At 42.5% G+C, this 11,997-nt stretch overlaps 1 protein-coding gene across 1 annotated transcript; it reads left to right on the plus strand.

Annotated features, from left to right (window-relative positions):
* Nucleotides 1–385: 385 nt before the first annotated feature.
* On the plus strand, nt 386–8,968 carry SULT6B1 (sulfotransferase family 6B member 1). Its single transcript, XM_009500505.2, is given in 9 exon segments — nt 386–1,198; nt 4,626–4,738; nt 4,997–5,063; nt 5,066–5,085; nt 6,078–6,119; nt 6,121–6,205; nt 6,849–6,943; nt 7,231–7,387; nt 8,286–8,968. Coding segments are annotated over 9 exon segments (909 nt in total). The 5' UTR covers nt 386–999; the 3' UTR covers nt 8,417–8,968.
* Nucleotides 8,969–11,997: the final 3,029 nt, after the last annotated feature.

Raw genomic sequence — 11,997 nt, forward strand, 5'->3', positions numbered from 1 at the left:
CTTAGCACAGCCGTGGCGCTGGGTGCGGGTGGCGGCCCTGGGCGGTCCCCTCTGGCTGCGGGTCCGACCGGCCACGGCTTCCCCGGCTGCCCGGGGAGCCCGCTGTCCTCGCCCGGCTGGCTCAGCGGCTGGCTGGCACCGTGTGCGCCCAGCGCAGCTGAGGCCGGGCCCGGCCTTGCTGCCCTGTGCCGGGGCCCTTGAGCCGGTACCCGCCGTTAGGCGAGGGGCGGGCCGGCGCTTCGGCACGGCTGGCCCGCTGCGGCCGGTGGAGGGGCTGGTGGAGGGGTTCCCTGCTTGGGGAAGGGCTGGGCACGTAAGGCTCGTGGCCCTTGAAAAGGGGTCCCAGTTCTGCCATGAGGATGTTGAAAAAAACTGTGCCGTGCAAGATCTCAGTATTTATTTGTCTTTGTAACATGCGAAAGGGCATTTGTGCGGACTAGCTCCCACCGGGGGGGGGGGGGGTGTGTGTTCAGAACTTAAAATGGCAGCATCCCTTCCCTCTCAGTATCGTTCTGTTTTATGGCTTTGATTTTATTGCTTTCTATTTCTTACTATCTATTTCTCTTAACTCATAACGTGGGGCTGACTTCATTGCCAAAGTAAAACCTCCTGGGATTTTTCTTATTAGGACTTCCTTTTCTTTGTGAAATTATTTTTTTCCTATTAATGTTAGGTAGGATTAGGTAGAGTATCTTGCTGCTTGTTCTTAGAGGGAGATTCATTTTCCAATTCTGTTTTCCCTGGTGGCTGAGCTTGCAAATGTTAACCTGCTGTCAGTGGGATTTCTTACTGAAGTAATTTCTGCTCTGTAGATTGTAAGTGGACAGGATCAAACCAGCTTCCATTTCCAGAAAGGTGGGAAGGGAGGAGACGGAAACATATCAAATTCAGGGGAGGGCAGAAGTAATGCCAAGGATTTCCTCTCCACCACTTAAAAGCGTTTATTTAAAGGCACTTACTGCATTAGACTAACAGTTTTGCATCCCAAAGGTGCTAAACATGACTGAGGATAAAAAAGCCTTTGTTGATAAGATAGATAAAGCATTGGCAAAGTCTGAAGGGCTTACCTTGAAGGATCTGCTGTTCTATCAGGGGACCCCCTATCCTGTCACGGTGTGCAGTGTGGAAACGTTCCAAGCCCTGAAGAACCTGGAAGCCAGAAGAGATGATGTGGTGCTGGTGTCCTACCCCAAATGTGGTGAATACATTGTAAATTGCTTGCTGTAGGCTACAGTACAGTAACTAATTAGCTGACACAATAGGAAGGAAACCCAGCTGTCTGTGGTTGTATGTTGTGTGAGGATATTGGGCATGTCTACTACAATCAGAGGCAGCAGGTTTTTGTCGTGCTTTATCTTAATTAAGCAGTCTGTTGCACTGCTTTTTAGTATGCTTTATGTTTCTAAAGAAGTTGTAGTCTTCAAAGATTTTTTTTGGCTGAAGAAGTGAGATTAAAGTACATAGGTTTTTTTATATATCAGTGGGACACGACAACTCTGACGGTATGATAAACTATTCTGTAAAGCTTATTAGTAGTGTAGTGTACAAAAGCAATAAAGTTATGCGTTAGACTTTAAGGTGTAGAAAGTGACATGGCACAGAATATTTATTTGCAAAATTATAAGCTGTTTCTTGGTATTATTCAGTGTCAACATTGTTTGTTACTGCAAAATGGTATTGACTAAGACATACTAGAAGTCTAAATCTTTTAGCCAGAGGTTTGCAGAAAGGAGGAAGGGTGCAACAGGAGCAGTGAAAAAAACCCCAGCCAACCAACTAGTTGATTTTGACCAGTTTTCATAAATGTCAGTTGCGACATGAATGCTTACATGGAAGGGATGGGTTTTGCTATTCTAGGAAATGCTGTGCAAGTATATGTTTCTTCTTTGAGACTCAAGCAGCAGACGTTTAGGATTGTCAGAGAAAATGTGGGTCCAGGAAAGGATTTCATTTTACTAGCATGGTAGTGGATGCGGTCAAGCTGGGTTCTGTGCAGAGAGTTCTAGGTCATGATCTCATTCAGCAGAAAGAAGTCCGATTGGTTGGCGAGTTCTGATCTGGAAAGAAACTCTGATGTATTTAGGGGCTTAAGAAGTATGCCTGTAGTGTTTAGGGTGAACTTGTAGCAGCTGTGAGATGGGACGCTGAACCAGGAGAAAGAGAGGGCAAATACAAAAGGAGGGAGCTGGCACAGAATGTGAAACATGCATCTTTGTTTTAAGGAGCCTGTAATTCCATTGGGTTTGGGTTCCACAGAGTTCTGCTGCACTCTATAGATACCTAAAAGGTCATTGTCATAACTTGGCACTGGCTTTGATCTCTCACGAAGTTTGGAAGAGTTCAGGCATGGAGTCATGCTGCTGATTGCCTCTCAGGTTTAGGAACTCAGTAAACCTCTCCTGCTCAGGAAAGAGATCTCACACTTCATATTGGGCAGCTTGTGGTAGGTCAGCAGGGCAAAATTTTACCAAGGACCACTGCCAGTTTTTCAGTAGGAGCGGGAGTACACAGCAACCTGTGGTTTGCCGGGGAATGCAGCACCCTGTTACCCGCAGGCGCTGCTTGAAAGGCATGTACGGGAGGCTGCATGGAAAAAATGGGAAAGCAGGAGGGAGAGGAAATGCTGCATTTGTGTAGTGCCACATAGTTACAATCTGCAGGTAAATCTGTCATTTTCTCCCATTTGGATGTTTGCTGTTCTACTCTTAAACAGTGCTGAATAGATTTCTTGTCCTAATTTCCTATAGCTTGCAGAGTGGTGGTGGGAGGGGGAAAGGCAAGAGAGGAGGATAAGGAATGAAAATATTATCTGCCCCAGATTTCTGGTTTGAAACCACAAATCGCTGGACTCCTTTTTGTGCCTTGATGTGACACTTGGACCCACCAAGCCATAATGTCACCACGTAGTAATAAAAATCTCTCTGCAGGCCTTTTTCCCTCTTGGACCAAGGGAGCCTGGTGTCTGGCTTCCTCTGCCAGCTTCTCAGGTGTTTTCCATGCACGGCTCAAACTCTTTGGCATTTGCCAGGTTTAAATGGTCATGAACATGCCTGATGAAGGACTTGCATTGAGGCCCTTCGAAAGCTTTGTCTCTCAAAGCTTTAACATTGTCCTAATTCCTTTTACTAATTAAGTATTATGAAGGCTAAGTTACAGTAAAGTCTCACTATATAAAAGGTTTCCCCCCAACTCAGGTGTGCACGGTGGAGAGGAAAACTGATGCAGAGAACTGTTGATGAGGTAGGGATGAAGGATGATGGAGCTCCAGGATGCAGTACTTCCCAGGGCCGGGTTGCATGGTTCAGAAGCCAGCAGGGGATTTAGAGACTAGAAACTTTAGGATTCTCAATTGTAGCTTTTTGCTGAAATACAATTTTTATTTGTGCACGTGTAGTTAATACTGGACAGATGGGGTCATGGATTTGGAGACAATGGTCTTGGTTCTGGTCTGTACGTAAATGCGAGAGTGATATAAGTGATGCACATCATACAACGTCTTATAAATATGATATTGGGTGGTAGATAAATGTAATATATCTATTATAAGACGTTGTATGATGTGCACACGTTGTACACAAATTACTGTATAAATGATGTGTATCAGCTGCTTCCATCCAGCATCCTGAGGCACTTTATATAACAGGGTGGAAGTTATTCCTTTCTGGCAATAACTTTCCACTGAAAGCACGAGGTTAAAGCTGTTTGCATTGTGTGTTCCCTGTTAGTGCCTCTGGCAGCTGCGTTCCCAGGGGACTCGCAGCATGCAGGAGGCGGTGGCAGCTCCACAGCTCCATCTCCATGGGCCCCGTGGGAAGCCTTCTAAGCACCTCCCCACAAGGATGCAGGGAGGGTGCTGCCGGCCAAGGTGAACATGCTGTTCCCTCATTCTGTCTTGCCGGCAATCCGCAGAGCATCAGTGGAGCAAATGATTCCTAGAAACCCTGGGGAAGCAGGCACCATGGCGCAGCTCCAGGAGCTGGCCACAGGCTCACGCTGGAACAGGATGCGGCATGGGGGAGGCTTTGCTGCAAGATCCCTTCCAAAGGGTGAGGGGTGGGGAGGGATGCAGGTGTCCAGTGGGTAACAGCTCTTCTAGGACTTGTTCTGGCATGCACTTAATGGAGACAGCAACAGGCATAACTGAGGACAAGCACTGGCAGTGACATTGAAGAGATGACTCCGTTTCAACCTTTACCCAGGGCAGTAGAGAGAGGCAGATGCTTGCCTCAGCAGAATGAGCAAAGCTCCTTGCTCATTCTTTCCGTCTCCTATCCTGACCCTTCCCAGGTGTTTCTCTGCAGAAGATGGGAAAGCTCCTCTTATTGTCTTGTCACTGGCTGTTTTATGAATGTATTAGAAAGATGTGAAGTGCATCGTTGAGTCAGTTCTGCCACCAGTGCTTTCCACATACCAATTATAAGTGAGCCAAAATGGTCACAGTTAAGCTGTTGAGGTTCTCATTAAGATAAAACATTATTTTGTTTATAATCATTTGAGAACTTTAGTGTTATTTGTCATCAGTATAATAGACAGTCATCTAAATTAAGCCATGTAATGGGAAGGCTCTGATATCTTCTATAAACCTCTGATATGTTTTCTTTTGTTCTCTGGGTTTCTTGGTGCAGGTGTGAACTGGCTTATCCAGATTTTAAGTGATTTGATATTTACAACTCTCCATAGTAAACCTGTAGGCACAGAACTGCTATTTATTGAATGTGGAGTTCCAGATAAGTATCAGGTTAGTGAAAAGGAACTACTGAACCACTTAAAGTATGTTGTTTTCTCCCTCCTGCGCTCCCCTCCCCCCACCAAAGTTATTAAAATGAAGTCATGCAGCAAGTAAAGATATTGCTCCTGAGAGGAGGGGAAAAAAGATAATCTTTGATGACTTAATACCGTTTGATTAGGGGCTGTTTCACACAGGCGACTCTCACAGATCACTGCTGCACCCATGTAACAAACCTGTTCTTACTTACGGTTCTGTTTATTTCTAAAGAGGATGAAGCAGATTCCATCTCCAAGGGTTTTGGCAACACATCTGAATTATGATTGCCTCCCCAAGTCAATTTCAAGAACAAAGCCAAGGTGGGATTTCTTATTTTCCTGAGAGCAAGCCTCATCTCTCCGACAATACCGTCATGCGAGAGTAGTTTTGGGGCCACATCCTTTTCATGCATCTAAGCAGGTGGCACTGGGGGAAAGCAGCTTGGAGACAGTGGGAAGGTGGGCTGGCTTAGCACCCTCAACAATTTACAGCAGCCTTAGGGGTGTTGTAGTTGACATAAACAAGAACAGGTCTAGAGGCTGTTGCAGTGCTCAGAAATGGCTGGCGTGTCAGGCTTTCATTTTTTTATGCTATTCTTTTCTATGCGCAACTGTGGTGGGAATGCATGCAGCAGCAGTGTCTCTGGGGCATTGGCTGTCTCCTTGCAAAGAGTCACACTGTTAAAACTTTAATATTTCTGGTACTCAGTCACTGAACAATGGTGGATGCATAGCACTTAGGGGATATACCACAGATGAAAGAAATAATTGGTTAAGGGATGGGGATTTTGTCCATGTTTCACTGGTATTTTCTCCTGTATGAGACAGGAAAAAATATAACATGTATAACAATAAAAGAGTGTGTATGGTGTGTTTTCAGAAGTGTTTACACTTCTCTGAGGATTACAGTCTCTTAGGATTTCAAGAACATTATTACCATGCTTTGAAAAATGGGAGATGATTGTAACAGCTGCAGTTTCCTGAAGGAGAATTGAACAGAGCTTTTCCTAGCAGGCGACTGGCAAATGGTTCCTTAAAATTTCCCAGTCTTAGGTAGTTATGAGACAATGACAATATTACAGGTTTTCCAGTTGCTTCTTTCTTCAAATGCTTTATGACATAAGCCAATCTTGGAAGTGGTAACAAGGTCTTTATTATGATCACATTATAAATTTGTTCTCCATGCCTTAACTAATAAAATATTTTATAGCCCCTGGTATGTTATTGGCTGCAGAATGTTTGCTTATGCTCTCATTTTGGTTGCTAGGGGAAAAAAGTGATCTCAAATCGTTGACCTCTTTCTCCCACTCCAGATACTAGTGCTGTTTCGAAACCCTAAAGATACAGCTGTTTCATTTTTTCCATTTCCACAACAACGCGCCAAGTGTCCCCAGTTACAGCTCCTGGGATGAGTTCTTCTCAGAGTTCGTGAATGGGAAAGGTATTGTTATAATTACTGAATGTAGCTGAAGAAGCAACAGAAAAAAATATTTAAAAACAGCTAAGTGGGGCCAGTGGGAAAACAGCTGTGTCATAATGAGTTTACTGATGGCCATACATCATGATAAAGGAGGCAGCTGAATGCCAGAACGGGGAGAATGTCCAAAAGATGCTTTGCTTCTGGGTATTTTGCTCTTCCAGGCAAGGGCAAAGGAGTTGCGTGGCAGCTTGACAATGGCATCAGGTCAGAATTCTGCCACTTAGTGATGCTACAGATCTGAAGTGGTAATGAAATGACAGTTTCTCCCTTTACTGTTTCTGCATGAGGCCGAACACCTCATTAACAACCCACATTTTAGATTTAGACTGATATCTGGCTTTGGCTTTTAAGAGTTGTTTAAATGACAATATAGTAGCAGGGGGGAAGTGAAATTCATATTCCTGTGTGGAAACCATTTACCTACAAAAGTCCAGAGGAGGCCTCTGTCACTTTGTTATACAGTATGGTACCACAGAAAGGACAGGCTGTTTGTTTGTATTGATGTAACTGATAGGCAACAGAAGGCGATTCTTCAGTCAGAGAGAAATAAGTACCCAGTAAGAAAAGAAGGTCACACTGATGCTTTTTTTTCTCTCCTTTGCAGTCGTCTGGGGATCCTATTTTGATCATGCAGTCACCTGGAACAAACACATTGAGGATGAGAATACTATGATCATAATATATGAGGACCTGAAGGAGGTAAAGCAGATGCTGTGTACTGACAGGCAAATGCATCTGAGCCCATTCCTTGAAATCCGCTGAAATTAACAGCAAAAGGCACAGGTTTCTGAAAGAGCAAAATCAAGTAGATTTTAGTGACAAGTTGAGCCTGGCTATACAGAAGCTGAGCTCCAGTGAAATGCAGAAAACATACTGTGAGGAAAACATATATTGTTAATAGATGATGGCAGTGCACATCCTGAGTGGGTAACTCCTTTTTCACAGGAAGCATGTTGCGTGTCTCCCTTTCACTGTATTGCTTTCAGAATTTGACTGCCAGTGTAAAGCAGATAGCGGAATTCTTTGGATTCTCCCCAACAGCAGAGCAGATCCAGTCCATTGCAGAGAGGGCCACTTTCCAGGCAGTGAAATACAAGGCACAAGAGACCCATGGTGCTGTTGGCTCAATTCTTTTCCGCAAAGGTAAATTTGTTTGTATTTTGTCAGGGTGGTAAATGGCAGCACTGCATCTTGGGCAGACAGGTATTTGGATCAGTAGATGGTTAATCTTCCTGTATAATTTTCAAGATTGGGAGTTGTTTAAGAAACACTTGATTGTGATCCAGGTCACTGTCACTTGATTTTGTCACAAGGGCCAATACCATTCTGTAAAGCCCTGTATAATGTGATTAGCAGAAGTGCCCTACAAGTAGCACACCCTTCAGTCATGGTATGCAGTAAGCACCGTTTAAAGCAAAGAAGAGTTTTATTTTGGCTTCTGTGAGTACTGGGAATAGCCTGGCACTTGGTCTTCAGCGTGCCTCCACAGATTATTCTTCTTGGGTTTTCTAAATAACCCTTGTGATTACCTAAGAACCTCAGTCAACGCTTGGAATCCAGAAACTCCATAGACTGAGCTGTATCATTTAGCCATGGATCAAGCTAGGGCTGTAGACTCAGACAACCTCAGACTATGGGCTTTCCAAAATCTAGATTAAAGGTAGACTACAGTTTAGGACAGTGTCTGGTTGCAGTGCACAAAGCTCTTGCAGTTAAAAGACACATCTTTGAACTTTCTGCGTTGGTTTCACAGCTACTGGTCATCTTTTATAGTCTTCTGCAGCTGTTCAAGACACATGCCAAAGCTATGAAGGCAGACCAGTAGCTTCCTATGTTGGCTTTATGTTCACATTCTATTGAGAACACCAAATATATGCTCTTATGTTTGCCTTATTCTTGGGTCAAAGATTCTTTTCTTTCGGGGTGAAAAAGAATATGGATTATCCTGAAATATGAGAGGGGCAAGGTATTGTTTTCTTTTAAATTATACTCCTTGGTCCTTACAGTCAGGGGTAATATTTTACTTTTCTTGGTATTCTAGGTGTTGTTGGAGACTGGAAAAATCTTTTCACTAAAGCTCAGAACCAGGAAATGGATGCCAAATCCAAAGAGTGCTTAGGAGGAACTAAGCTGGGAGTGAAGTTAAAATACGATGTGTACTGCAAGGCCTGAACCTCCTTTAGAGGAAAAACTCATGTCCAGGCTGCTTTTCACTCACTTTTATGACATAAAACAGAAACCAGGACGATATCTGATTTTAGAATTTTGAAAATCGATGCAATTTGTAAACCTGTTTCTGCTGCCTTAACTTACACAAGCAAACCTTGCTCATACAGTTACTATCATTGACTTAACTGGATTCTCTTAAATGACCTGTAGTTTTGCCTCACTGGGTTTTTAACACTGATTTTTTTTTTTAGCTATGATTTCATGTTATGTGGTAAAATCCTGTGTGGAATATATATGCAGTAGTTAAACCTGCTGAAATCACTGGAAATGTATTTGGTGTGTTGGAAGTGATATTCTGAGATTTTTTTATAACAATGATGAAGTGTCATTTTGATTCTAAATTTCTTAATTCATAATATTCATATGTGATTTTAATTTCTTAGTTCATTGTGTAAAATGAAATTTCAAAAGGTCCTGTTGTAGTTGTCTTTTGCCACTTCCTGTGTGCTGATAAACGTGTGAAAAAAGTAAAGGAACTCAGTGGTGGAAATTTTCTCCCCCTTTTGGCAATAATATTCTTCTTTCCTTTGGTAGTGTGAGATCTCATCCTGAGCCATTGAAGGAATTTGCCTGGACAGAACTTGTTCATGGAGTTTGGAGTCCCCCTCCTGGTGGTGGCTTGCTTTGTTGCTTAACCTCAACATAGGGTTACCCATGGGAGAAATTGGAAACACATATTGAGAATACCTGTTTTTGTCCACGTGGTTGTCAGGAGTCCTGAGCACCCACCCTGCTTTGGATGTTGAGGGAGCACATGAAGGAGCTCCTGGCTGGGCAGGACTGGGAGGAAGTAACTTTGTAATGGTATCAAGGCAGGGGGATTGGTAACCATCTGGTTGAGTTGTTTGCAAGAAGGGACTTTTTAGATGTAAGAGAAGGAAGTATGTGACCTGTATAACTCTGGAAATGGAACCTTTGCCTGGGTTGTCTGGGTTTGCCTGGGTTACTTTATGCCTGAGAGTAGTACATATAATTTCAGAGCCTGGATGTGGATTTTTTCTGGACTTCTGTCTGAGAGCTTTGAAGTGCCACTGTCAAGAACAGAATGACTCTCCTTTGGTGGTGCCAGAAGACCAGTGTGCACAAGATGGTTAAATATTGAATGGTCTCATAAAGGACTGTCTTTACAGGGTGCAGTTTTCCCTTGTGAGGCTGATTAAATACCAGTCTTTGACAACTGGTTGTTTTCTGCACCAGAGGCATTCCTTTATCTCAGAAGAGAAGGAATACTAAGCAAAAAGTACTCAGAGGAGGAATATGTGGATAATGGGCACGCAGTTGCTGATGGATCCAGTAGGGGATGTTAACATCTTTCTCCTCAGTTTGTCAGCTCTAAGTAATAATTGTCTTAAGTGTGGTAAATGACTTGGCAGGAGGACTGTATGTTACAGATATATTGGGTAAAGAATGTACCTTAGCCAGGCTGAAAACTCAGGTATTGGGTACTTGAGGTGTTGACACTCTGAGACCTCCTGCCGCACACTTTGTTAGCTGATGGTAAACACAAACTCCCAGTCACTCAATGCTAATCAGAATCCCTTTTGAGAAGTGTGCCAGTGACAGGAAAATGATTAAAACAGATTAACTTCAGTGCATGGTTAGGAATGTCCTGTCATTTTGTAGTCAGGTCTCCACAAAATCTTGTTTTGTTTGTCTTTCCTGGTGTATCCCCCCCTTAATTTTCTTCTCTTGTTCTAGCTGTATTTGCTGTAGCAATTAAAACTGCACACAGCTCACTGACGGTGCAAAAAACCCTCCAGCTGTTGGTCCTTTGTTGACTAGCTAAGATTCCCAAAGACTGGCATTCATGTGGTGGGAAGAAAGGATCAATGTGAATTTGCTTTCAAAATTAACAGCTGTAATAATGGCCATTTAAAATAAGTAAACCAAAAGTGAGGTACCAGTGGGGATTGGAGAGCAAAATAGAAGACACAAAGCTAAACTATCAGAATGAAGTTAGTTTATACCAACCAAATGAAAGTTTCGGGTCACTAAAGCTATCTCGAGCAAATCTGAGCTTCCCTATAAGCTTTACATAGGCACTGGAAACAGCAGCAGCATTCCTTGGACGTTCACCTCAGCTGTACCTGCTGCAGCAGTAGGTCAAGATCATTGTTAAGCAATTAATAAAAGGAAGTTCAAAAGGCTTTGGTTGAGGATAATGCTGAAACAGAGCACTACTTCCTAGTAAAGTGGGTTGCCTGAATTGCTAATAGATCAGTAATAGCCAGCCTGTTCACTTAAACTGCCGTGTTTCTCAGTTTAAGATTACAATGAAGTAATTACAATGAGTATTCCTTTCTCAGGATGCTAAATAGGCCACTCTTAAATTTTTACACCCTTTCACCAGCAAGGTTATTTGAGCTGAGGTTGTTTAGCTTCTGAGGGAATGTTTTGTAGGTGACATCTTAAAATTCCTTCAGTCTGATCTGCACATGCTTCTCAGCACATATTCACATACTCAGCTAGTGGTAAGCAGTAAAGAACATTGAGCTTACGGCTACTGAGTGTGAGGGGTGACTGGTTTTTTTGCAGATTTCTGTGCATGTAGGTTTGGTTCTGTTAAAAATGATGTGGTGGGGTAACAGGGAAGAAAGCTAGCCGTAACATCACTGGAGAAAGGGAGAAGTTGTACCTTCCTCAAGCACTTAAGCACATTCAGGATGGAAAAGCACTCTGAAATGCCTTGAGGTGGTGGCATTGAAGGTCAAATCCAGTAGCCCACAAAGGTTGCAGCTATCGACAGCAGCTAAACTAAACAAAAGATTAAAACCCAACAGAAAAATTAAACTTCTCATTGTGGAAAATCACCAGTCATACATGTATTTTAGCCATATATATAAGGGAGCAATTTTGGATATATATTTTCCATTTCTATATTTTATACTTTATATATGTTTCCCCTTTTATACTTTTTATTAAAGTACTCAGCAGTAAAACTTTAAATAGTATTTTTGACACACAACATTTAAGGAATATGTTGGATCATTCAGCTTCTAAAGAGGAGGGCTGTTTTTTTTCACTCCCTGACCACAGTTTTGATTTAATTTTTTTCTGTATTTGTGACCACTTCACACTTACCATTTTCCAGCAGTTGTAGGTATTCATGATGTCCACATTTATGGTAACTGGTAAATGCTGCTCTATTAGTACTTTTTGTCACCTCCATTTCCCTCATGAGCTGTTCAGTAACAATCATAAGGCAGGAAAGCATATTAAAATGATATTGAAAAAGAGAAATTGGAGTTCTTCTCGGAAAAAGAGAAGCATAAATGTATCTTTTGTATGCAAGGGATGCCTCCCTTGTGTGTGTTAAGGTTGTCAATAACCCAACCAAAAAGGAAAAGGATTCTGGTAATGAATTATAATAAAAGTAAAATGGGATCAAAGCAGACAGAACTGATCTCAATTTTCTCATTTACAAAATGCAAGCATTTCATATTGCAGCATTATGCAGTACATTAATTGGAAAGATAATTAATGTTGAATTACAGTAGAAGTGCTGTCAAAGTGCAGGGCACATA

The sequence above is a fragment of the Phalacrocorax carbo genome, chromosome 3 (assembly GCF_963921805.1).
Source record: "Phalacrocorax carbo chromosome 3, bPhaCar2.1, whole genome shotgun sequence".
Lineage (NCBI taxonomy): Eukaryota > Metazoa > Chordata > Aves > Suliformes > Phalacrocoracidae > Phalacrocorax > Phalacrocorax carbo.